This window comes from Calonectris borealis, chromosome 19, assembly GCF_964195595.1.
Source record: "Calonectris borealis chromosome 19, bCalBor7.hap1.2, whole genome shotgun sequence".
Classification (NCBI taxonomy): Eukaryota; Metazoa; Chordata; class Aves; order Procellariiformes; family Procellariidae; genus Calonectris; species Calonectris borealis.
The window spans coordinates 4,538,168-4,564,141 of NC_134330.1; the positions used below are offsets into that span (position 1 = coordinate 4,538,168).

The 25,974-nt window shown below is 50.3% G+C and overlaps 1 protein-coding gene across 1 annotated transcript in view; it reads right to left on the reverse strand.

Moving 5' to 3' along the window:
• The window catches only part of NXN (nucleoredoxin), a 53,457-nt gene extending 28,990 nt beyond the window's left edge, over window positions 1-24,467 (reverse strand). Inside the window, exon 1 of the mRNA XM_075168515.1 lies at window positions 24,104-24,467. Coding sequence (XP_075024616.1) covers window positions 24,104-24,421 — 318 coding nt within the window. The 5' untranslated portion in view covers window positions 24,422-24,467. The remainder of the gene's footprint in view (window positions 1-24,103) is intronic.
• Window positions 24,468-25,974: the final 1,507 nt, after the last annotated feature.

Below are 25,974 nucleotides of genomic sequence, written 5' to 3' on the forward strand. Positions count from 1 at the left end.
CTGCCAAAACGGGAAGAATATTGTCCAAAGTTCCCTGGAAACTTCTCCCTGCAGAATTGAATGTGGGATGCGGATGAGATATATTCCTGTTCTGTGAAAACCTGCACAAAGAATGGCAAATGAAGACCCTGAAATCCCAGAGGCTGAACCCAAACACCGCGCTGCCTCTTACCCAAAGCCTCCTTCCTCCTTTCTTTACTCTTAAACTCTACGGGATGATGCTCAGATCTAAAACTCTTGGTTTTTCGGATCTGCGCCAGTTACAGCAAACACCCAGCAGCTCGGGCAGGCTTAGCAGGACGTGACCCAAGGGGCACCAAACCCTGTGCATTTAATGCCACACCTGATGCAAACCCCTGTCCTCAGAGGTGAAAGGCAAATGACCGATGAGAAGCCTCATCCCCAGAACCCTTCTCATTTATTCTAGTTCAAAGAGCACAGAAAACTCAAGGCAATCACTCACCAGCTCAGATATTTAAGGAGGAGCGTGGGGAAGGGCGCCTGGGAAGCAGGAAGCCATCTTCATCCAAGATGCAAGAGAGGGGGGACACAGCCGGGCTCTTACTTAACAGCTTCTTCCAGACAGCCCACTGCCTCATCCATCTTAATCTTTGACCACCAAGAGATGAAAACAATTTATCCTCATTCCCTGCTCTTACTGAGAAGTTACAAGAAATAAAAGTAAAACTAAACCAAAGATCAATGTTATACCCCTTCTCAGACAATCTCTGCCGGACCTGGACTTTCTCAGCATCCCTTTTATCTAGTGGAGTGTTTTGGCTAAAGCTTTGCAGAGGAAAACCATGTGAGCAAGCTAGTTAAAACCTGGTACTTTCATGTTTATACAGCCAGCTAAGCAGCACACTACAAAGCCTTTCATTCCAACTCTCTGCTGACAAGCTAGCATTGATAAATTACAGAAATCACCCAGGAATTAGGATGCACAGGGGAAAAAAAAAAATTCCCTAGGTGGGAAATAAGGGCTCAGAAATCCAGGACTCGAGGAAAAATCTGTACAAAGATCACCCCAAGATTAGGGGGCAATTTGTTTGTACTAAAAGGGGAGAGCAAAAACAGCTGAAGATGCAGACAGACTCCCTCCCCATGGTTTCCAAGAATTCACCAGGTCCAGAGGTGAAGATAGAGATACCTCAAAGGTATCTCTTCTCACAACTGCCCCTATTTCTAGAAAAGCAATCTGAAACAAGCCCCTGTGTGCTGGCGAGCAGGAACAAGTGGCTACAAGCATGACAAGAGACATGCTTCCCGGTCACAGAGGTGCAATGCAGACACCGAGCAATAAGTTGATGTCAACGGGGCGCACTGAAGAACAGCCCGAGTTCCCAGGTCGCGGCAGGCTTCACGCGCTGACCGTGCACTGCGTCGTGTTGGTTTATGTACTGTGCGTGCAAGAGCCAGGAAAAATCTATCTTCTTTGTCATAACAAACCCTAAGGTAAACAAAAAGGCAAGGCCAGGCATATTATCCAATTAAACAGGCACGTAAAGGAGACACAAAGCATTGGCCACCCGCTTGCTCCTGATTTTTGCTGTTTCTCAGCGAGCACATACAAAAATGGGCTGCGTTAAGCCCCGCACGAAGGGGATGCGGGAAGCAAGGTGTGCTCCCCCCTCCAAAAACAAACTTGCTGCTCCTGAATAAAAAGCGAATGAGTTTTGTAAGAGAAACCGGCATTTCACAGTCTTTGCGTTGCTCTCCCCCACCACAGAACGGGCAAGGAGCACGCCCTGGCCCCCTTGCAGACGCACGCCCCAGGGGCTGCTTGGGGCTGGGCAGCTGGAATAAACACCCAAACCCAGGAAATTCCCAGAGCCAGCTGGTCTGTAAAGCTGCACCCCTACACAAAAACTTTGCTTGTCTTCAATTTATGAAGTTCATGGCATTTACTGTACACATGATAAACTACACACGTGGTTTTGCAAGGCAAATGAAGGGGTGTCTGAGGGTCCAGGTGCCTGGTCCTCAGTGGTACTGCTTGCCAGGACGCAGCCGAGGGAAGACGTCCACCTGCACAGACCCTTCTAAAGTGCCCCAATAGACAGCAGCATAAAACTCAAACACAGCTGGACTGGGTCTTCTGTGTTTTCTCCAGGAGGGTTGAGGACCTCCTCTCTCCACTGGGCAGAGCTGGAGACTGAAAGGTTAAACCCTGTGCACACACATGTGGCACTCTGGATTACTGACAATTTCAAAAAGAGGAGAAGAGCCCTTCTCGGGCAAGTTCTTGCTGCTCAGTTCGCTGAAGGGCATCAGGACGGTCTGAGCCAGCAGCTCCGCTGAACGCTTCCATCTGGCATGCTGGCACCCAGCCCGCTCCTCCACTCCTGTGCCAACAGGGACACCCAGATACACAGGACCTGAGTTCGTAAACAGTTACGAAGCGGGAGGGAAAGACTCAGCAACTTCTACAGAAAGATGCTGCTACAGATAGTGCAAAATAATTAATACTTTCCAAGTCTGCACTTGCTTACGAAAGGAGAGATTTAAAGCTCCAAACCCAGCCCATTTGTGAAAAAAATAAGCACATGTCCCAGATTCTGTTCTGAATCCCAGGGAATCAGCAGGTGGCAGATCGTTAAAGCCCAAACAACGCTATTTCAGATCTGCAAGCTGAAATACCTCACCGCATCCCCTCTTCCCCCTCTGCAGGTCTAAAGGAAGGCCACAGGGAAGATTTAGCATCGGGTTGTTGTGGTTACCTTTTAGTCAATTCAGAAGAATATCACAACGTATTCTCCAAGGGAGTCCATAAATAGCAAAGGATTCTGCTTTAATCCCCTATCTATTCCTATCTGGATAATATGGCGCTTGGACAAGCACTGCCAAAACACAGATTTATGGCAAAGCTGAGAGTTTGCATGGCCAACACGTACTTTCCAAAGTCCGGATTCCAAGGAATAAATAAAAGCCTCTTCTGGGATATAGACGGAAGCTTCATGCAGATACAAACCCGTTTTCAGGACTTCTGCCTCCCTCTCCCATCCCAGGTGAAAGGCATGTTTATACTGACCTTCCTCAACGCTACAATCAACTGCTATCCCTGGGTGTTCCTGCTGGTACCACCACCGCACGGTCTTCTGCTCGCTTTTCATTTCTTTACTAATACTTTATATTATCTATCGGCTATTACATATCAGACCAGCTTCAAACTTCTTTGCTGACAGTGATCAACATCAGAGGGAAAAGAACTATAAAAACTGCTGACCAAAGGGAAAAGGACTACAAAAAGTACAGCTGACGAGCACTACAGTCCTCACTGCCGCACTGGAGACACCGGGGAGTTGCGTGTTCCTAAAAGCTCCTTGAAGAACGGTGCATTAAAAAAAAAAACCAAACCCAAACAACAGCAACTTTGCAGACGACTTAGTGCTGCCGAAACTAGTTTTCATGTTGGAAATGCTGAGAAGCACCTAAAGAACAGAGTCACTGTAACACACACGTGTGGCTGGGAGGGGCTGAACACAGCATGCCGCCACCCCAGCAAAGCTTTTTTTTCCTGGCAAAACAGCCCTTCTGGATCCCAGCCGCTCCTGGTCAAGACAGGGCAATTTGGAGAGGCTGCCCTCGGTGTTTTGTTGAAGGGAGGGATGCCAGCGTTCGTGGGGCACGGCACAGCGGTGCACAGAAGCGCTCACCTTCCTGCCAGAAACCTGCGCCGGCAGGTTGGCGAGAGAGAGCGGCAGCAGAGGAAGCACAGCGAGGTTGTGTTACAAAAGACATCCTGGAAAGGAAATAAAGGGAAGGTCGGGATCAAAAGGACAGTGCTACATCCTGAAAAATTATCTTCTGCTTCAGGAGCCACATCTTAAAACCAGGTACAAAAGGGAAAAGGGAGCCAGTGGAGGCAGAAAATTCAGCGCAAGTGCATGCTAAGTGCAAGCAAATACATTTTGCTGAAAAGTCAACCCTTTAAAGACGCATCCATTCCCAGAGGCACCAGGCAGGATTGTTTCCTGCTCCATATTCCCCAGGTGTAATTTTAAATTACTCACTCATGGGGCTTCCACGCACCTCCCTTGGGAGCCCGTGCCACAGCCCCAAACAAAGGCATGTGTCCTGCCTGCCGCAGTGAATCAGAACAGCGAGGTACAGCACCGGGGTCGGGAAGGTGCACGCTAGGTTACAAAAAGAAATACAAAGTCATTTTTGACAAAGGGGAAATGCTGCATCCTTGCCAAATCGCTGTTGTTGACTACACACCCTTGGATACTGGCTACTTTCAGGCAAAACATAAAGCCAAGGATATTTGTTTAAAACCCACAGGCGGATACTGCGATTCTATTAAAAAAATACAACTGGCATTAATTCTAAAAACTTCCCACCACTGGGACTGGGATTCAAAACCAGCACTGGGCAGTGAGGCCAAAACACACTCAGAGCAGACGCCTGCAAAAGATTCCAAGGGAAATTAGTTATGTAGGTTTTATAACAAAAATAAAATAAAATCCAACGTTTATAAAGAAAAAGAAAAAAAAAGGCAGCTTCCCTAGGAGACAGCGCTGCAAACACCCTTTGCAGATAATTCAAGACCTGTCCGGATCCGAGGTTTCCTCGGTTCCCCGTGCCGGTCATGTGTGCAGCGAGGTGAAAGGCAAACACGCACCCCGAGCAGGCAGCAGCAGCCTCCTCCCACCCTCAGGGCTGGCGGGGAAGGGGCTGCCCTCTCCTGATTCACAAGCCAGAGCCACGCCAGCTCCCGGACTGGGCACCGGCTCTCCTGTGGCGGTGGAAAGGAAACTCTCCATCCACCCCCTGCCACACCACCAGCTTCAGAGGGCTGCGGGCGGAGCGGGACGAGCCCTTGGGCTTTCACCGCTCCGCTCTTCCTCTCGCCGCTCGCTCCAGACAAGGACGCGGTGGGTTAAAGCTGGATGACCAACTGGATTTACAGAAAGCCCCGGCTTCCCTTCCTCTTGTGTGCTAAAGTCAGCCTTACACCATAAACTTATTTTTTTCCTAAGTAATTTTTTTGTAGCTGACTCACACAGAGCTTCTGCCAGGAATTTTTATAATTAGTGAATTAGACCAAGGTTTTGCCTGTGCATGCCTGACAACATCTGCTGATTTAAGCGAGCTGTGTTCGAAACCTTGCAGAGCCCTGGAGGAGCAGGGCTGAGCGCAGCCCTTCCTCCCGACGGCACGGCTGATGGGGCTCTTCTTGCCAGGCTGGTACGAAACATGCTGCTCTTCCTGCAAAGAGCTTTGCAGCTCCCAATCCACATTTTGAAGGGAAGGAGATAAGCTGGAACAAAGTCCAAAGGATATTGGAGAAGGGAGAGGGATGCTAGCTGCCTCTTGACTTCGCAAACCTCTTGCTGGAGCATCCCTGTGACAGCATCCGCAGCTATGCGCCTCTCCATCAAGCCACATAGTTGCAAAGCCATCGTGCGTCACATCTTCCTTAGAGACAGACGATGGTATAGTTCCATAAAACCACAGAAAAAAATAACTTCCTCAACCTCTTTCTTCGATGGACACAGGAGCTATTTTGCAAGTGAGGCTCCAACACACAACAGTGGTCCAACCTAAAGATTAAACGAAACCCACGTTCAGATAAGCCAAAAGCAGACTTCTGGCGTTAGCAGCCTTAACTGCTGGACAAGGTCCTTCCTGGATGATCCAAAAACCTCCCACTTTCTGCTACAGGTCAGAAATGCAAACAAATCACCACCTTCAGGATCAAGTCGTTCGATCTCCTCCCTGTAAGGTTTGCTACAGAGTGATGCATGTGCCCTCTGCATACAAACCCTTACTCGCCCAGTCCTGTAATTTATACCATATTACATCTGAAGGGCTGCATTAAGAAAATATTACAGTTGCCAAGCCCTGAAAAGCTAGGATGTGCTGGAAATTAGTTTTCTCTGTAGCTTTAATCTGGTCCACTTGCGTAGGGTCTTTATGGCATGGCCACATACCACGCGTGCATACAGTCCTGACGCAGTTAGCACCGAGAATAGAAGATGCTCAACAAGCGAGGAATTATTCAGCTTTGGTTTTCGACTGGTTGTTCATGCGCGGCACTCAGCCCTCTTCACTTCACACTTTTCATGTGCTGCTCCAAGGCAAAAATGAAGGCGTCTTGCCACTGCAGACTGGGATCCTTCTCAAACGATTGTGAATTTATTTTCATAAAATCCTAGAGAACTACGTTCACAACACCTCCAGTTTATAGCCAAAGAAAAGAGGTACAGAGAAGCTCTGGGCATCCCGTTCCAGAATCAGCCTACAGCTCCCTTTTTAAAAAATAAATAGCACCGAGCGGCATTTTAAATGCTTGCCATACAACTTCCCATGAGATCATCTGCAGCAGGCACTCGGCACTTCTGCAACTCAAGCCTCAGCCTGGGGACCCAGGAAATCAAGTCCCTCGTTGTGCATGAAAAGCAATTTACCTGGCGCCATACACGAGCCCTGCGGCAGAAGCAGAGCAGGAATCCCGTCTCCTTAACCATCGCTTTACCCTTGCTATTTTTCCATGACTTGCCTCACTCCCTTCCCTCCAAATCCTGCACCGTGCAGGGCAGAGGTCCTACACACGCAACCCCATCCTTCACTGGGCCGTCTCGACTGCCCTCCCCGAGCAGCGAGGGCAAGGGTGCCATGGAAAAAAACCATACGTGATCCCGTAATTAGAAACTGCATCGTAATGCATACAGGGGGCTGAATTAAGGTTGCAGAGGAATACTGTAAATTGGATGCACATTTCTTGTTCCATTTTACTGCCTTTTTTTTTGCCCTCCCCCTTATTTGGCTTTGGCTGCGCTTCAGATTAAGCTCCTAATAAGGGCTGGAGTTGGACGAGATTTTTCAGCCCATCAGATTGCAGCCTTCCAAGCCATTGAAATGAGATTCAAGCTGAACTTGAATTTTCAATAGTTTGGCCTAAAGGCAAGGGTGTTAACAACAGACCTGCCAACACCTTCTCTATGAGAAATGTCTGAAAACATGTCTGCACATCAAATACTGCTCGGGCTCTGGTAGACAAAAGCCACAAAGCTAACATCTCAAATCCACCGCTAACTTGCTCGGCTGGTTCTCCTGTCAGTAAAGCTCATACATTTTCTCTGAAAATCCAGTGAACCTCTATATTCTCTCTAGGAAAACGGGTCTTCCCCCCAACAACCCGAAAACCTGTTGTAGTTTCATTATGACAAGGCAAGGCAGAGGACAAGGAGAGGTGAGGTAAATCAGGTGGACATATAGGAAGCAGACACACCAGTTCACCCAACACAGTCTACTTAAATGATCCACATCGCCAAGATTAAAGATCTCACACTGACATTGCGTGGAGGAGCAATCAGAAAACAGTCTGTCCTGTAGCCAGCTCCTCCTACAAGCAGCAGAAACCTATGCTTGGGCTTTCTTGTCCTTCCTAAACATATTTCTCTCTTTTTTTTTTTAGTTCTAACAAACTATTTTTTTAATCTACACACTATGATTACACGAAATGCTTAGCCTGCACCCTAAGATACAACTGGCACACACCCCCAGTGCCAGAGGCAGCAGCCTGCGCCCGAGCAGAGGGCACGGCTGCGGGAAGCAGGAGGGTGGGTCTCCTCTCCCACCTAGCCCCCCGCGGTAACTGCATCCAGTGTTTCCGTACCCGGCAGAGCACAACGGCCAGCAAAGGCAGGACCTGCCGCGGGCTCCAGCCTGGGCAGACCCCAAACCACCCCAATTCTGAAGCTGCTCTTGCCCCGAGATTTTGTTACCTAAAACCTCTGACTTCAGCAACCTTTACTAAAATAAAAATGTCACGCTATGAGTCTCTCAGAAGTCCTTAGGCCACTCCTGCCTAAACGTACAAACCTAAAGCAGATCACAAAGATGAGCCTTTCACCTTCAGTTTGCTGCTGCTTTGGTGGAGGAGGGCTTTAACCAAGACCTCTGCCGGCACGCTGAACAGATTTTGGTTTGGGTTTTTTCAAACATTGGAGTATATTTTCTTGAGGACACGAATGTTTCAACTTCCCTGCCACCAAAATCTTTTCTAATTCACACTTCTAGCGTGGCGGGTCTGAAGAGCAGCCACAGCCGTCCGCTCCTGCCAGTGCTGGAGGCAGCAGGGCAGTGCAGGGAAGGCGCTCCCCGCCCTTTGATGACAAACGATAGAGAAAAAGAACGATGGTTTCTTGAACTGCATCCAAGGGAAAGTAACCCTGCTAGAGTGCCTGGCAGGGCATCAACAGCAATGGAAATTTCAGCTTTCAAAGAACAGAAAAAAAGACTCGAAAAGGGGGTGGGGACATCCTGCAGGAGCCGAGGTGCTACTAATCCCATGGATTGTTTTACAAACTCCCGCTTCTCTCCAATGAAATTATATACTCTGCAGAAAAATCATCTGGCTCCAACCTCTTTTGGTAAGTGGAGCATAAACAGAACGGAAAAGAGCTCATACCTGAGCAGAAATCGGGCTCGGATGGGCTGCGACAGGCAGGAGAGGGGAGGGACGGCAGCCAGACCACTGGGATTTTGCTCTTTTCTTCCAATGGCCGCTGCGGGATCTTTGAACCCCACCAAGCGAACAAGGCTCTTCCAACACAATGGGCGAGCGCTGGCCGAGCCGGCACGGTGCCCTCTGCTCGCTGTGAGCGGAAGGAGAGCACGGGGCGGGGGGAGAAGAGCAGAGCGATTCCTGCAAAAAGGTCTGGACTTGATTAAAGTTATTTTCTTTAGTAACATTTAGTTAAGCAAGGGGGGAAAAACCCTGCGGTGTTCTTCAGCGGCTCTTAACAGGGAAGCTGGAGTGAGACTGTTCATTCACCCGATGAGCTGAACAACAGGCTCTGCGCTGCAGCAGGCGCTGCTCACATCAATATCCATTTCTCTGTCGGTAGTGCTTTCACCAGCAGAAACAAGAAACACTGGAAACGTGTGAGTAAATGGCAGTTCCCAACTTTGAAATCAGAAGGTGTCTGGCAGCTCTGTGTCAGCGTGACGTACCCTCCACGGGAAGTACACACTGGTTGGTATAGCTTGAAGCTCTGAACGAAGCAAATGCTGCTAGTAATGGCAGAGAAAAACAAAACAAAATTGCGAGAAAAGTGGCTACCCAAGCTCACTTGAGGCAGGGTTTTTCCTCTCTACCTCTGTGGCACAGTGTCTAATTTGCTCAACTACAGAATGAGTTTCATTTCTTGTTTACAGGGTTCATGTTCTCAGCATCCCTCTGGCGATGAGCCCGCTGCACCAACACCCCAGCGTCACCGGTGGGCTCTGTCCGGTCTTCAACTACTGCGAGGCTGTTTATAATTATTTAACAAGTGGAGGAAAACAGCAGGCACAGCTTGCCTTTGCCCCTCATTTGTACAACGCTAAGCGGCTGTAGGTGGACACAGGCAGCACGGGCAAAGCACCATCCCGTGCACGAGCTGCTCGGAGCCAGGCACCATCTCACCGGCTGCAGAGGTTCGGAGCAAACATCCACACGGGTGATGACTCACACACACATACCGATGCCTTTTCAGTGCCGGCAGGTTAGTTTATCCTCAGGGCCAGCAAATGTCAAGCAAGAAGGCCCTACAGAACAGCAAAGGCAAGGCATCATCTGTAACTGCGCTAATTGCTGGAGTAATTAAAAACTAGAAGATCAAACTAAATTCCAGAAGTCTGAGCATCACCAAAGAACCACTTTCCTTCTCAGCAGCTGCCTCTCAAATATATGTCCTCACCAAAAACCGCCCGTGCAGAGCCTCCTCCACGGGCCTAAACAACTGTTTGAGCAGATGACAAAAAAAATGTCAGGAATTTTTCTTTTCAATAGATTTGATCTTGTTTTCTCTTCAGTGTGGCAGGATGAAAAGACATTTCTATTGAGCAATTGAGTTTTCCCCACAACAGACACGAGCTGGCACGTTCTGAGCATTTGGTATTTCAATCCCAATTAAGTAAAATAATAATTGCTGCACCTAAGGGTTTCTCAGCTGCCTAAGAGGGAACACTTTATACATACACAGATTTTCCTAGCTTTACCAACACATACTTAAGGCGTGGATTGAGGGATGAATCACAACTTCAAATTCTTCACTACTAAGCCTGGCAATCAACACCGCCACTTTCTGGCAAAGAAACCCTAAAAATCCCTGATCTTCACCCGTGATGTCATCTACAAACAGCGACATGATTTATGTCCCGTGGGGCACCCCTGTCCTGCGACTCCTTTGCTGCCGGGAGCGCTGGGGCGAGGAGGGGTTCATCCCTGTGCCCAGCAGATCTCTGCCAGAAGCAGCTGGGTAACAGGATTTGCTCTGGATAATCCTCGGTCCGGCTCCTGACAGCCGAGGGGAGGAAGCAGCCGGAGATGCACTCAGCCAGCGATGGCAGGTAACCGGCTTTTATACGACTTATTCTCCCCCAGCCACATGCCACATGTAAATCGCATCTCCAGCTTCAAGCCCCCAGAAGAAAAGGCAGCATCACGAAGTCAGAAAGGAGGCGTATGAACTCGCTGCACTGACATCAGGGCCATGGGCATCCCTGTAACCTGTCCCCAAGGTTCAGCATGTTTTAACTCTGGTTTAACCTGCTGACCCAAACCAGTCAGTCAGTTTGGGACAGCGACTGAATCCAAGCGACAAACTTCTGCCCATTTGCTTTGGTCCTCTCTCCTCTGAGCAGCCTAACACATACCAGCTGCACAAGCCTGGCCGGAGTAAATGCATTTGCGTAAATCTCGGCATGAAGGCCAGCAGCACACCTTCATGGTTGCGTGCACAGACCTCCAGTGCTGCGGAGAAGAGATGGGCAACTGCAGCAGCCGCGGGGAAGTCGAGCACGGCCAGGGCTCCCGTCAGGCCACCGGGCAGAAGCAGCCACAAGGACAAAACTAAGGACCAGCCACGGGCAGGGAAGAGCTCTGCAAGCTCACAGCCACGCAAAGTGCATCACCTCACGTAGGGCACAGCCTGGAGGAGGTCTCCACTTGCCTTCCCCTTCCAGATCCCAAACCTCTGTGCACACAAGGCGGGAGGCATCTCTGCCAGCCTGGTTTGGCTCACGAGGCACCCACGCTCTTCCCCGCAGCGCAAGGGGGATGTTTCCTTAGATAACCAACTGTAGGGTAAGGACCGTCTCTTTCTTATGCAGTTGTCTGAATGGGGCCCAGACCCTGAGCCGCCGGCAGGACCAAAAGCTCTGCCTGGGGTTATTATTTTAATAATTAGAGGGGTGGCCACAGACAGAGGTGGTATTTGATGGCCTCTTAACCTAGAGAGTTACAGGGTTTTATGCAGACGGCTCCACTTTTTCAGCTGTGAAGACTGCAGCAAATCCTCATGGAGACAAACATCAAAAACAGGACGCTGGATGTGACCCAACGCAGGGCTGCCGCTCGGCCAGCCCGAGCCAAAAAGCAACATAAAACATGCAGGGCTCACAGAGCGTTTCATTTTTAAAATGGAGTAAAATTTGGAGCCTTCCTATGATTCAAAGCCAGGCTGTCTACAGCAAAGTGACTTTCCAGGCGAGGCACCGCTCCCCGCTCCAGCCCGGTCCTCACACCTCTCTCCATCCATCCATCCCTCCCTCCCCATCCCTCTGCCTGCTCCTCCCATGCTCACCATCCCCCTGCGAGACGGCTCTTCCCAACCGAGGAGGCTCTCCCCAACCTACCACGTCACCATCTTTCCACCTCAAGAGCCACTGGCCCCACGCAGCCGGCAGGGACGTGCCCGCAGGGAAAGGCAGAGACAGCCACCTACCCTTCTGCTTCACAAGGTGGCAATTAACTGGCTTGAAAACTGCCTCTCTAGGCAAAAACCCGTCCTGGGAGCAACCAGGGCAGCAGACATTTACTTTGTGCACCACCTAAGTGATAAACACCTTCTGCGAAGTGGGGCCCTGGATGCTCCTGTCACACACAATAATTAAACCGTCGGCAGACACAGCAAATTAATGCAGACAGAGGTGGATAAGGGAATGAAATTGTTCCACTTGAATCCCCACAGCTAAACAAAACCTAAAACAGGACAGATCTAATGAGGAAAGAAGCGAAAGACTTAAAGATTCAAAAAATCTCATTTAACAGTCGGCTTTCCCAGCATTTGCCAGGAAAGCAGAAAACTAAGACAGAAAGTGCCCAAGCGCGCCGCGAGCCAGGATCAGGCTCGCAAGAGGACAGAAAGGCACAGAGGGCATCGCTGTGCTGGCGGGCAGAAGCACTTACAGGGCGCTCCTTTCTTGACCGTCATGAAAGCATTGCCATAGAGGTGGCCTGCGGGTCTTTGAAGACAAGGGGGAGGCAAATTGCTGGTACAGCAGCCCATAGCTTTTTCCATTCCTTTAAAAAAAGAAAGGAGTCAAAGCTGTGCCATACGTTAGCACTTAAGTAGCCCCTGCCTCCAGTTTCCCACCATCTGTACTACTCTCAGGAACTCCCCTACTCATTTAATTTATTGCTGTGTGTCTCTGCCAAAATCAAAGACCTAAATATCAGTAATCTTGGTGGGAGGCATCCAGCTGCTACAACCCATTGTAGGAATAAAACGTATTTCTGTAAACTTGCATTGAGAAAGCCAGGCAGCAAATCTTCCTAGGAAAAACTTCCCATGCTTTCAGATTAGCAGATCAAGCCACAGGCATTAAGACCTTTCCCCTTCTGTATCTGTGAAATCCAGTGCTTAGGACACAAAAATGGGTCTTTTCTAACCCTGGAACGAACCGATTTTGGAAGCACACGGCACGACGGCGGCGGCAGCGGGGGGCAACGGCTGCGACTGACGCGGCGACGGGCAGGGAAGCAGAGCACGACCTGGGGCTCAAGTTCACGTGCTGCGTGGGGTTGGTGAGACGGGGCTGCTCGCGGGGGACCGGGGTGCTGGGACCGGGAAATCATGGCCATGTTGGCTGCAGAGCCCCGCTCTGGTCACTCATCCAGCCCCCAGACCCCTCTCGCCTCAGTTTCCCTGCCCATCGGATGAAGACAGCAGGACTTCCCTAATGCATGCAGCTATTTGCAAAGCTCCCGAGCACAGAGATTAGAGGGAAGAGCTCATTATAAGCAGCCTGTAATGTAACAGCAATGCGACCTCTGTCCTATAGCCACAAACCTGAATTAAAAAGGGAGCACCCTAAAAAATAAGCTTGTAGAGTCATCAACCTCTCAGAAGGAAATAAGCATAGCTCCCTGCCTCTTAAAACACCAGATATCAGTTGATAAAAGAAGTGCATTCCTGCAAGCTAAACACCCAGGCAGTACTTGCAAGGCAGGATTTGTAGCCTGGTGCCCTTCGATTTGCTCTGAGAGTGACAGAACAGTAGCCAGAAAAACCTGGGGGGGGAGAACATTTCTAATGCCCTGGTGACCTGTCTGGGGATGAAATCCCATCATGTCACAAGGACCAGAGCGCTGCTGTCGCCCAGGGCTGCATTTGGAGGGGCGAACGGAGGGGCTGGGGGTCCCTTGGTGGGGCTGGGGGCACCATGGGCCCCAACGGCTCTTGGACTCACTTGCTTCTCAGGGGCTGAAACAGGCACACAAGGGAGGTTTCATCTGCTTCACAGCTCCAACAGCAAACCTGGAAATTGTCTTCTCTCTCCTGCACCATCACACAGCTTGGTTCATTTGAAACCTGTTTGACTCTTGCTATCTTCCTCCTGGCTCAGTTCAAGTTGTCTTATTCCTGCACACAACAGCAGCAGCCAAGTGAAGAGAGGACAAACTGGGACCCATGGCGCATCCTGAACCCCCAGCGAGGGCCAGGCAAGTGGACGCTGAACTGCAAACGCAACAGCCAGCCCACAACCGAAACCCTCCATGCACACCTCCAGCCCAGCGTGCAACCTTTTAACGAGCAGCAAGCAGGAGGCGATGGAGCCGAGATCCCTGGCAACACTAGTAAAATCACCGTGTTTCTCCTTTTTTTGGGAGAGCCAGAAAAATCCTTTTGAGCTATCAAAGACGAGAATCAACATCTGTTCAGATTCAACTGCCTGGGTCTCACTGTTTTAGCTCCAACTCTTTCCCAACAGGTGGGAAAGGTCTCTAGCTTTTTTTTCAAAAGCATTGCCCTTATACAGCGCCTTTCAGCAGAGGATCACAGAGCACCTTACAGACATTTAATTCAAACTTTAATTAAATCCCGCCTCGGTGAGGGAGGGATTATAAACAGGCCCCCAGCTCAAACAGCAGCTCACCAGCACAAACATCTCTTTCTCCCGTACGACCGAGGCGATCGGCTCAGTTGCAAGAGCGCAGCAGTCCCAGCCTCACCGAGCTACTAAACGTGCCCCAAACAGCACCGGAGCCTTTGAAGAGCCATCAGAGCAGGGGGGAGAGACCGGAGCGCACTGCAACGGGACGGATGGGCGGGCAGGGGCTCCTCTCCGCCGACCGGGTCACAGCAAGGAGACGGGTTCAGCTTGTGCTGGAGACACAAACCCGTGGTTTGTTATCCCTCTGTGATTTAAATACTATACATTTGCAAAGCACGGCATTACTGGGGATCAATTCATCCACCTAACAGCCCTGGGAGGTCGATAAAATGGAAAATCATTTCCCCCCCTCCCCCCATGCTTACCTATGGGGTGAGTCTTTTGCTGGTTGAATTAAATCTATTTAAACAAAAGAAAGTTCAGACATCTGCCTTTGCACGGTGTCAGCTGCGAGAAATGAGCTAACATCCAGATGCAGTGGCATGTCAGGATTAGCCCAGGCTGGGGCAGGAATGCTTCCATGTATGGAAAAATATTGGAGCAGTGAAACCATAAGCCTGGAGCAGAGCAAAGTGAGAGGCCCTGTCAATGAAGTTGCGGGCTCAGGTTTAGAGGATTTAGCAGCTCAGATCCGCCATAAGATCCTCAGCATGTATTACAATAAATTTCACACTTTTTCCAAAAGGGACTCCCACAGCAATGCTGTGAGTTGCGAGGGGGAGATCCTACACCCGTCTGTTTGCTCTGGAAGCGGGGCTCAGACCGCTGGGTACCATTAACGCTCCGCACGCCGGGCACGGGCTGGGGCGTTGATGGAGAGGTTCTGGTGAGTACAAGGCTGCTGCTCGCACTCGCCTGCCCGCCTGTCCCGCAGCGGCTGCCTTCTGCACAGCAGGGTTTATAAAAGCCAACTCGGAGCTGGCACGCGGGACGAAGCGGTGGCAATTCAAAAGAAAACACTGAGCTGAATCAGCGCGGCTGGGGAGTTGGCTTCTGCCAACACCACGGCAAGGGCAGCGACTGCCGAGACACGGGGTGAGAGCCGGTGCAGTATTCTCTTCAACCAGCCCGGCACGAATCAAGAAGGCTCATTTGTCAGCATCCTGAGTTAACGCTAATGAAGTAATGGCTATGACTTCATCTCTCCAGTGGGAATCTCTTGGGAACGAGGGAGAACTAGAATTTCTCTCTCCGGCTCACTCATGCAGTTGGCAATTCATTTCAGTTGCCTTCTACTCTCTTCTGCAAACATTACCTAATTCTCACCCAGATTCTTAAATCCTTGCACTGAAACATAAAACAACACTCCCTTCTCAGCTGTCAAAGCCCAGCCTCGCAGAGATCCCTCCCGGTGGGATCCAACCCCCTGTGCCGGCTGCCACCCCCTCCCCTGGGGCCAACCACACCGAGCCCTCACTCACATGTGAGGATGCCACCAGCTATTTTTTACATCTCAGACATGAAATAAAAATCTGGTAACTCTTGGCAAACTCATTTTAAATAGCGACCTTTGCACCTTTTCTCCATTAAAATATTTTAAAGTCAGGTTTGATTTAGCCACAGTTGCAAAGGCAGACAAAATGTTGCCGGAGGACCCTGGAGCTTCTCTCCTTGGCTGGGCAGGACAGCTCCAACTGCGGCAGAACTCCACGGGTGCAAAAAACATACAGCAACCTCTCGCACCACCCTGCTGCTACAGCACTTTGTCTGCCCGAAGAAGCTGTTGAGCCTCGCCCCCGGCAGCACCGGGTAGCCCTGCTGCCTTCCTCATTACCAGGCCTTCGGCTTCTAGGTTTGCTCTGCCCCGACTTTGCTTCCCTGCGATGCCGCTGAAGACGCTCGCCCCGCCGTGCACCATTCCTGGTCTCGGCAGTTGCGATGGCACCTATCATTTGAAGCGCATCCTTTATGGAGCAGATTCTCCCCAGCATTTAGGCTCTGTGCCCAGCGCTCACCTCCCTGCTCGGGCAGGGAGCCAGCACCCCCGCGCTCCCCCGTGCCTCGTCGGGGCCTCCCATCACTTTGTTTTGAGGCCAGAGGGGCTTGCTGGGCTCCAAGCGGGGGGCTGATCGGATTGCAAAAGTTCAGCTAATGCCCTGACGCAACTGAAGCAGTCAGTCATTCGCACTAAATAAAGACCGCAAATTCTTTACATATTAATTGTTGGTTGCAATTGTTCGCGGTGTTGAAAGACAGACGTGAGAGTATGCAGAAACCATTCCCGCATCTTTTTAGTTCCACCCTTCCATTAATTGCGTGTGCTCTAAGCCAAATCAGTAAGACACTACATTTTCTTTGGAAAACTGAGATGATGAAAATGCGATCAGCTATCATACAAGACGCTCACGTTGTAGTCTGAAATACTCGTATTATTCACTTTCCCACGAGACATTTAATATGTCTCGCTCATCCCGCTCCCAGTTTCTCCACTGGCCATGTCTTTACCTTACAACCTACAGATTTAACTCTAATTGTGTTTTTCACCTACAAAGCATCAGCAGAGAAGCAGCAGTCCCAGCCAGCACAGAGGAAGCTGCCCTGCAGAGGCTCGTCAAGGCGGCGCCGGGGGAAAGCCCTCTCCCCCAGCTGGGGCTCCCACCCCGGGAACGGAGGGGAATTAATGTGCACAAAGCCTAAGTCGTAATGAATCCAAGCACCCTCCCCACGCTGGCACTACTCCCCCCTTTCCTAATCGTTATTATCTGGAGATGGCATGAGAACAAAGTGATCTGCCTAGAAAAATGTTTCAAATCTATCGTGCATTACGCTGTGATGTGCCATGGAACCGGTTTAGAGAAGACACACAGCTATAAAGTCGTGATAATTCAGTATTCAACTCAGCCTGAAAGCTCAAGAGTCATCTTGTTATTTGCTGAAAGTGGGGGGCCTGAAATTATCCGGGAATAGTTCAAAGCTGCAGTTAATTCAACATCTCTACTTTCAAAAGCATAAAAATCACAGATTCCTGGAGCGTGTAAGCTTTTTAAAAATGACAAACTACTAACTGTCAAATCAAAGCAGCAAACAGAAATCCACATGGCTGATAAGACAAATAGTTGCATTTTAAAGAGTAATTAAATATCACTTTGGAATATTTTGCTTGGAACTCTCTTCCCTGATAAGAAGTGGGAGGGGAAGGAGAAAGAGGAGGCGGCAGCAATCCGCACACACCAACGAGCTTCTCACCAAGCAAATGCTCAGGCAAGCGCTGCTCAAACTTGTTTTCTTGAATTTAGAGTTCAGCTTGCTGCATCACAGCCTCCCGTACCCTCTCTGTTTCCCTACATCCCTACATTTCACATCAAAACTCTAGCAATGAGGAGCAGACGATCGCTACGCTGGTTCTGCCTTGTCAGGGAGAGGGTGCACGGAGCTGGGGCGAGAATCCCCCTGGTCTGATCGCCAAGAAGTGCAATATCTTCTGACTTGACTTAGATTAAAACCATTCCCCAACTTCCACGCTGGGAGCGTTGCTGAAAAAAACAGGAATGCAAAACAGAGCGCTCTACCCAGATGCAATTCAGAAGTGAAACCCTACCCCAACCGCATGAGCTAACCCTACCATACGCCGCTTTGAAACATTAAAAGTATGTCCATGAGCAAGGATCAAAAAACTCCATCTTCAAAATCCCCTGGACTTTCTCAAAACCCGTACCTGCTAACAATGAACTCACAATGAATTTCACACAAACTTCCCCAGTACTAAGAAATACCTATAGAAAGTACCTATAGGCAACGGTACAAAAGGATCGTTTCCAGTACTAAACAAGGAGGCAGCTTACTGCATTTCAAACTAAAACATTACCGAACTGCTGAAGAAGCCACCATCCAAAGGCAACGCAAACCTGATGTCAGTTTTTGGGACAGGACTTGCAGAGCCCGGTCAAAGACTCAACTGTGTATGAGCAGCAAAAGCTCCCACTGCTTCTCCCCGCCGTGGAGCCGGGAGGATGATGATGGAAGGATGTCCACGGACTTTCAGAGCTGGCCCTCAAACGCGGGCAATTACCGACCGAAGGATGCAATAAACAACACAGCAGACGATGCATCAGCGAGACATTTAAAATACTAATTCTCTCCTGGGGAAAGCACTCAGGCAGGCCACAGTTGGGATGTATGGGGAAATCCAACCTCCAAGGGCGTCAGTGATGTTTTTGCAACTATTGCAGGATAATACACAGCCCTCAGACTTGCCGTCTACTGATAGCAGTGAATGCTTCCTGGGATTTCACTGAAGGATTAGGGTCTTGGCATGACAGACAACTGCTAATTGTATGGAGGGTCACTGCAAAGCTGTATAAAACATACTCAGAAATAATTTGGAAAAGCATCATCAACAACACAACAAAAGTAACAGAATGTTTTGGCTTCAATGTTGTCCACACAATGTGGAAATACTGAATAGCTTATTCCTCAGTCATAATTGAAGTTTGCTGTTGTACTTCTCCAAAATCGCACAGGAAAATGCTCCATTATTTTTTACCTTTTTTTGTAAAGCTGTTACATGTTCAGCTCCTAAAAGAATGCATTTTTGGAAAAGAACTGTGCACTGATTACTTTAAAAAGTAAAGTTGCTTTGCTTAGTTCTGCAACCTAGGAGTAACAAATGAAATTGTCAACCATGCATTTTTAAATGAACGTTTTCATTTCAACATCTGGATTAAGATGCCACAATGAAAAACAGCACACAGGCTTCTCTCTGCTCCTTTCATAGATCTCCCATTCTTATGTCTCAGAACTAGCGAGTTTCAAAGCAAACAAAGAATCACTTGGTGCTGCTAATGCCTTGCTTCTTACTCAATAGCCTTATGTCATGAAAAGACCATATTTTTCGAATCTACATCTCTGTGAGCCAAAGATTTCATATACATTCCCACCCCAGGAATACAGCTGAAAGTGATTACCTAGATATTTTTATATTATGAAACTCAAAAGTTGCTTCAAGTGATCTACAAAATTCTCTGTTAGACAAATCCCACATCTGTGCTGACCACTTGCCTCCCAGATCTCAGCAGATGGAGATTTCAAAAAGAAAAGTTTTGAGTCCCTGCAAATCAGGGTGTATCTTAAACTGTAATCAAGGGTTTGAGGTTTTTTCTCCATCCCCCAAAATTGTGTACAGTCTAATTTAATGACATTTCTACCTCCTCCCCACCATTTCTTGCACAAATTCTACCTACAAAACTAGTACCCAGCATCTCATTAGGAGAGGCTCCTACAGTAGACGATCTTTTTAAGCACAGGGAAAGAAAAACCCCTTTTCTTGGCAAGGTGGGCGGGGGGAAGAAAACATAATTTAAAAAAAAAAAGGAGTGGGTATTTGTTGTTAAAGACTTCACAGAGATATTTGTGAACAAGCAAGAGGTTTGTCACATTTTACCCATTGATCTTAAGACCACTGTTTTATTTGCAGTGCTGAGGAAGACGAACTCCCAGCACAGAAGGGGCGTTCTTCTGTCCATGTCCATCTCGGACCACCTACCATAGTAGTCAAGCCACTAAAACAACAAAATCCAGAACTACCAACTTGCTCCTTTCCCTCTCCTTAGGGCAAGACAGAACAGACGTCTTCTTCACACGTCGAGAAAGATCATGTGCCTCTGCCACACAATTCAGCAAAAGACATGTGAACATGGGAGAAAATACATACAGCAGGGCATACAAATCCAATTTTAAGATACAAGAAAACCACTTTGTCCCAAACAAAGTGTATTTACCAGTGTGAGCAAAGAGAGATCCTCAAACTGTTTTCAGATACTTGACTGAATAATCACAGAAACATATCAACACGTTTTACATTTATTTAAAACCAGAACAGAAGCATTTCAACTCCAGTGGAAACGGGTTTGCCGTCCCAAGAAGAATCTGGGCAACACTCAAGCAAATGCATAAACACAGCGGAAACAAACACAAAGCACGAGGCAAAGCAGAGACCCTACACCACTGCGGCGCTGTGTGGATGCAACAAGTAAGCATAATTAGAAAAGTCAAGATTAACAAGAATGAGGAAGATGACTGGGCCAAGTAAGTAACAAGTAAAAACAAAAGCAAAGGCAAATAAACAACAGCAAAAGATAAAACGCTTCTCTCCCAGTACAGAACCCGCTTGCAGCCTTTTCTCCTCCAGCACCCTGACCCTCCTTTCTCTCACTCCTATGTGGACTCGCGTGAGAGGACCTACTTGTCGGAGAATGTGGTCAATTTATTTTTTTTTTAAGCAGAGATGACCAAGATGTCCCACAGCAACACAGTGCAGCAGGACAGCACGCTCCTGCCCTCCTCCAAAAGCCTGCGTGCCGTAAGCCCTCGAAGAGCACCCGAATTCACCCCGAGTGTAGGTGGACTCTGCAGCAGAGATGGCCTGGAGCTCACCAGAAGTCTGGGATCCTCCCGACAGCACAAAGGGTGCTGCCCTGTCGTGGGCGCTGGCGGACATCAGGGCACGTAGACAGATGGGGGCTGTTTACATTACTAAGGTTCTCAGCAGCAATCAGGAATTAAAGCTGTTATTAAATCAACCCTCCAGAACTTGAGCAGCTGTTCGTGCAAACAGATAACAACAGGGTGATGTTAAACCAAAACCCCAAACGAAACAAAGACATGGAGCAACATCTCTCCCCCATGTTCTGCTCAGCAACGCCAGGCATTATCGGAAGACAAATCAATTATCAACAGCTGTGTATAGCTACCCGAATCCGGGGCTGAACAGCTTAACTGAGGGATGTGTATCACGAGTTAAAGGCCTCCAATCTCATTTGGCACGTTACGGTTTCGTTCTTGAAAAAAAAAAAAACAATAATATGGCTGGCTGTGGCTCAGACGGAGGCATAATGCCATCCTCCTCATTAATCAAAGGCTTTCCCCACGTCCAGATGTTTGCTGACTTGTACTGCTTTCTTTTATTACTGGTTTGGAGACAGAAATTGCTATATGCTAAAGTTACCCAAATTCAGCCAGTTGTTGCAAGACGCCCAGGCTATTATGCCCTCGGTAACTGCACCCCGGCATTATTCAGTTACTGAGGCATTCAACGAAGAGTGGCTGTTTTCTTTGACAACCCATACTACTTTCACCAACAACCATGAGAGTAAGATGGTATTTTACTTTTAGGACTGTGGGAATTTTTCTGTAAGCCCAGAAAAGAGTCTGTTTTTTTCAGACCTATCAAGGTTCAATGCCCAGAGTTTGGAAGAGGGATAAATAAAAAGAAATGCAGAGTACACCAGAGAAAGATAAGGCACACACGATAAATGTTTCAGCCGGAAACCAGGACCGTAACAGCCGTATTATTCAATAATACTGAGCAACAAAAATGATGCTACAGCCAATATGGGATAGGAAGCCATCTCTCCCCAAAGCTTTCACGACCTCAGTAGCTAAGTTAACCAACCCACAACGGGAAGCGTTGGCTGGAAGGGACCTCTGGAGGTCTTTGAGCCCTGCATCACCAACATGAGACCCCACCAGCCACAGCTTCACCCAGCCAAGCCCTGCAACCTCCAAGGATGGAGGCTCCGCAGCCTCTCTGGGGGCTGAGGCTGAGAGCTCGGGGATAGAGTTCAGCTCCCAGCCCGATGTTCCCACCTCTCTCTACTATCCCTATTCTGTATCTGTAAGATTCCTTTCTTCCCATAAATCTATATAATTGTCTCAGGCTTGTCTCACGTCGGGTTTAGGAACAGCCTTTAGTGCAAAGGAACCATAACTCAAAAGGACTGCCTACATTTTTCTAATGCTTTTGTTTTTAAACAAATTAAGCCTGCGAGGTACTGAACATATGCTAGACATCCCCAGGTCTTGCTGGCATGTTCTTGAAAAATAGAAAGTTTGTGCTTTTCTAGAGAGTGAGGTCATTAACCTGACTATTTAAAAATCAGCCTATTATACAAGGAAACTTCTAACTGCCTGAACTACAGGTTATAAATCTGCTGTTTAGAAATCTGATATCCTGACATAATTGCCCTTATAACTTACAAATAGGTTCTCTGTTATCCATAGATTAAGCTTCCTCCACAGCCACATCACATCTGCTTAGTTTTGAAAATATACAGCATGAGCTTCAATTACTTTACACTCCACACAAAAATAATCCTGAATTTAACTCAGGGCTTCTTGGAATAAGAGTTTAAGACCCCATAATCTTTTTATTTCATGTTTTCTTGCAATCTAATAGATGGAAGTATTGGCCGGCATGTAAAATTAATGCCACCTTCCACTTCTATGACTTCCCAACAATTTAACTATGTTGCAGTGGAATTTTTAAAGCAAATACGGCAAGTAAAAGTCCCACCACCTAACAATCTCAAATGTTCTGTAGGGAAATGGCCAGCTACTAATTGGAACCACAATCTTTTCACGTCCCTGCAGGAAGAGGGTTTGGTTTTAAAGAAACCAGAATTAAACTGCAATTTCTCTGAAGGATGAAGCTTCTGTTACAACTCCCCTCGATAATGAAACCGATGTCAGACCCCGACCTGTGACCACTCGTGCAAGCTCCCAGTTAGAAGTGCCTGGACTTCAAAGGGGCAAACTGGGAACCTTCAGCAGCATCATCCAGGTGCACGGCGTTAAACACGTGAGAGCTTTTGCAGAACTGGGGGCTTAGCGACAAAAAACTGCAGCAAACCAGGAAAAAAGCCAAATCCAGGTTTCAAACCAACTACGCCTCTTCTCAGCAGAGGGGACATCACACGGCGCAGCCAGACGACAGACAACTTTTCCTTAAGTGACTCCTTTGCCTAACGAACAGCACGACAGTGCCGGCAGAGGAGGGTTTGGGGACCCATTCATGAAGAAGTGGTCCCTCTCATCCCATACAGCCTCGCTGAGCCTGAACACGGGGGGTGCCTGAGGGGGCTCGGCCGCCCCTCGCCCCGCAGGTGCCGGCGTTACCTCAATCCCCGCGGAAGCGGAGAACGCGTCTCGCTGAGCGCCGAGCCCACGCCTGCCCGCTGCTTTCAGACCGGCAGCCGCAATCACTCGCCAAAAAGATGTTTAGAAATGGCACTGTGGGGCACCACCTTTTTAATTCTTACTCAATAGCTTCCAGAGATTACATTTGTAAAGAGGTGTTTTTTTTTTTTAAACTACCAACGTTGCGAGCTTGTTGGGATCTGGAAGCCCAGCCTTTGCCTTCCCGTCCCTCACAGCCCTCCCTGTCTGGGTCTTACAGAGTGCTTTTTGTCTGTTATCTTTCCGATTAAACTCTTCAGATGAGGGGCTGTAACTTGTAGAGTATCGAAACCAGCTGCCAAATGAGACGAATAACGAACACCATCCCACAAACTTGCCCGGCAGCTTTGCCAGCAGCTCCCAGCCAAGCCGGGTTCCAGCTCGCTCCTCAACCACCAAATGTCCTCCCACGGCTGGTGGAGGCCGTGGCCCCTTTCTGTGCCCAAACCCCCGCGGGAGCCCACGGGGGAACCTGTCCGCGGCCCGCGCCGAGGCCTGCTCTCCTCAGGCCGAGCGGCGGCCGCCCGAGCGGAGCCGTGGTCCCGGGCTTCGGCTCGGAGGACCGACTTCTCACACGCCTGCCTGCCCGCCCCGCTCCTCTGAGGGACCCCTCGAGGGCAGCGGGCGCCCGTCCGACCGCCCCGCTGAAACCGCGACCCCCAGGCCAGGGTTCCCCCCCTCACCCCCTACCCGTGAAGGGGGACGGAGCCGGCAGGGCTTCCCCGCCCGCTGCGGCACGCAGGCCCCGGGAACCGGAGCCGCCGGGCGAGGCGGCGTCGCCCCGCGGGACGGCAACCGACACCCCCTCCCCACCCCCCCGACCCCGCCGGTTCCCCCCGGGAACTTTCTGGAAGGCGCCCACCCCGCGCCACGCGCCCGCCGCCACGCGGGACCCGCCCCGGCGGCGCGGGGGGGCCCGGCCGAGCCCCGCCGCCCCCAGACAAAGCCCCGGGGCGCGCCCCCGGCCCCGCGGTCTCACCTTGCGGTGCTTGTCGGCGAAGGGCAGCGCCAGCCAGGGCATGGCCCGCACGGCCTCCTGCCACTGCTGCTGCTCCTGCTCGGCCGACACGAAGACGATCTCGAGGCGCTGCCCGCCGGCCGCCGCCGCCTCCCCCCTGAAGCGCCCGTAGAAGGCGGCCAGGCTGGCGCCGAGCTGCGCGCAGGGGCCACCGAGGCTGCAGCCGAAGTAGAGCCCCACCAACGAGACCCCGCGGGCGGCCAGCGCCGACACGGCCACCTCCTCCCCGTCCGCGGCCACCAGCACCTCGCCCAGCACCTCCGACAGGGCGCCCGCCATCCCGCCCCGCTCCGCTCCGCTCCCCGCTCCGCCCGCAGCCGCCGCAGCCCGCGCCGGCCGAGCCGAGCCCCGCCCCGCCAGGGGGCGCTGCCGCGCCGCGCGGCCCCGCGCCCGCCCCCGCCTCCGGCAGCGCCGCCCTGCGCCCCGCACGGCCCGGCCCGGCCCGGCCCCCTCCGCCCCGGCGGTGCGGCCCCGCGGTCACCGGCACAGGCCTCCCACCCCCCCGCTGGCTCCCCAGCCCTCAGCGCCGGGGTGCGTCCCAGGCCGTGGATAAAGCCCCGGGGAGCCTCCCCTCGCCCTTAGCCCCTCCAGGGCCCGGCTGCCCCGGGGAGAGGAGAGGGAGGGATGGCCGGTGCCCGCCGCAGAAGGAGAGGGCTCCTGGGGCAGGCGCTGGCCTTGCCTCACCGCTCTGTCCCGCTGCCGGGACACTGCTGAGCATCGCCCTTGCCCCGAGTCACCCATCCCGCAAACCCTGCCGGACCCCCGCTCCCAGCGCGGAGACCCTCGCCCCGCTGGGACGCCCGTCCTGCACAGCCCTGCCGAGGGAGGGGCGGCCTCCGGCTGGCCCCGGGTGTCGGTCAGGGTAGAGCAAGCTGTCACAAAGCCTGCAGAACGAGAGCGCTTCCCTTCTTTGTTTTCAAAATCTACTGTAAATACGTGTTTACCCTTATCGATGGCGGCGGAAAAACCTGAAAGCCGATCCAGGAGCGTAAACCCAAGTCAATTTGGCTGCGTTGAATTACACCGTCTGGCTGGCTGGAATACAGAAGAGAAAGAAAGCATAAACAGTCACATGCAAACCAGGCTTTAAAATGTATTTGCTCTTTCTAATCAAAGCCTGCAATCTGCAAGCCTGCAGAATTCACTGCGGCACGGATCCTCAGCCGCTTTGGACTGACGTCCGCGTGTCCATGCCACAGATCCTGACCCGCCTGCCCTCGCCGGCAAACACCTCTGCGTGCGAACACGCACCCTCCACCCTCACACGCGGGTAAAGCAAAATAAACGTGTAAGCGTGTGCGAGGCTGAGGCCAGAGGACGGGTTTGGGGGGCTGAAGTTTGAGGCTTTTGGTTTGGAGCATCGGCACAGGTTCTCTACAGACACACAGCTGCACCGCGAAAACACATGGGGGGGAAGGTGTGTGCACAGGTTGGACACCTTCTCCATTTTACTTTTTGAAAGAGCCCCAAACCAGCACTCTTAAATCTAGCTACTGTAGAAGATACCTTTATTTTCACAACACTTCCTTATTTGGCTTCTTATTGTTGCTGCTTTCAATGGTATTTAAAATTGTTGTATAGCATCCAGAGCCATTAGGGGATGCTTTATAAATACAATTAATTATCATTATTATTATTATTACAGCTTTACAATCTCTCTTTTCTTTTGCCAAGACCTGCTCCCTAGAGGTGGTTCAAAGCAAAAGGAGTTTTGTCTTGTTTTTATTTGTCCTGCCTTATCTGCCTTAATTAAGTATTTGGGCTCTTCAGGGCAGGGAAGCTGTTTTTTAAGTTTGCAGCCCTGAACTCGACCAACCCTTGTGGCGATATAA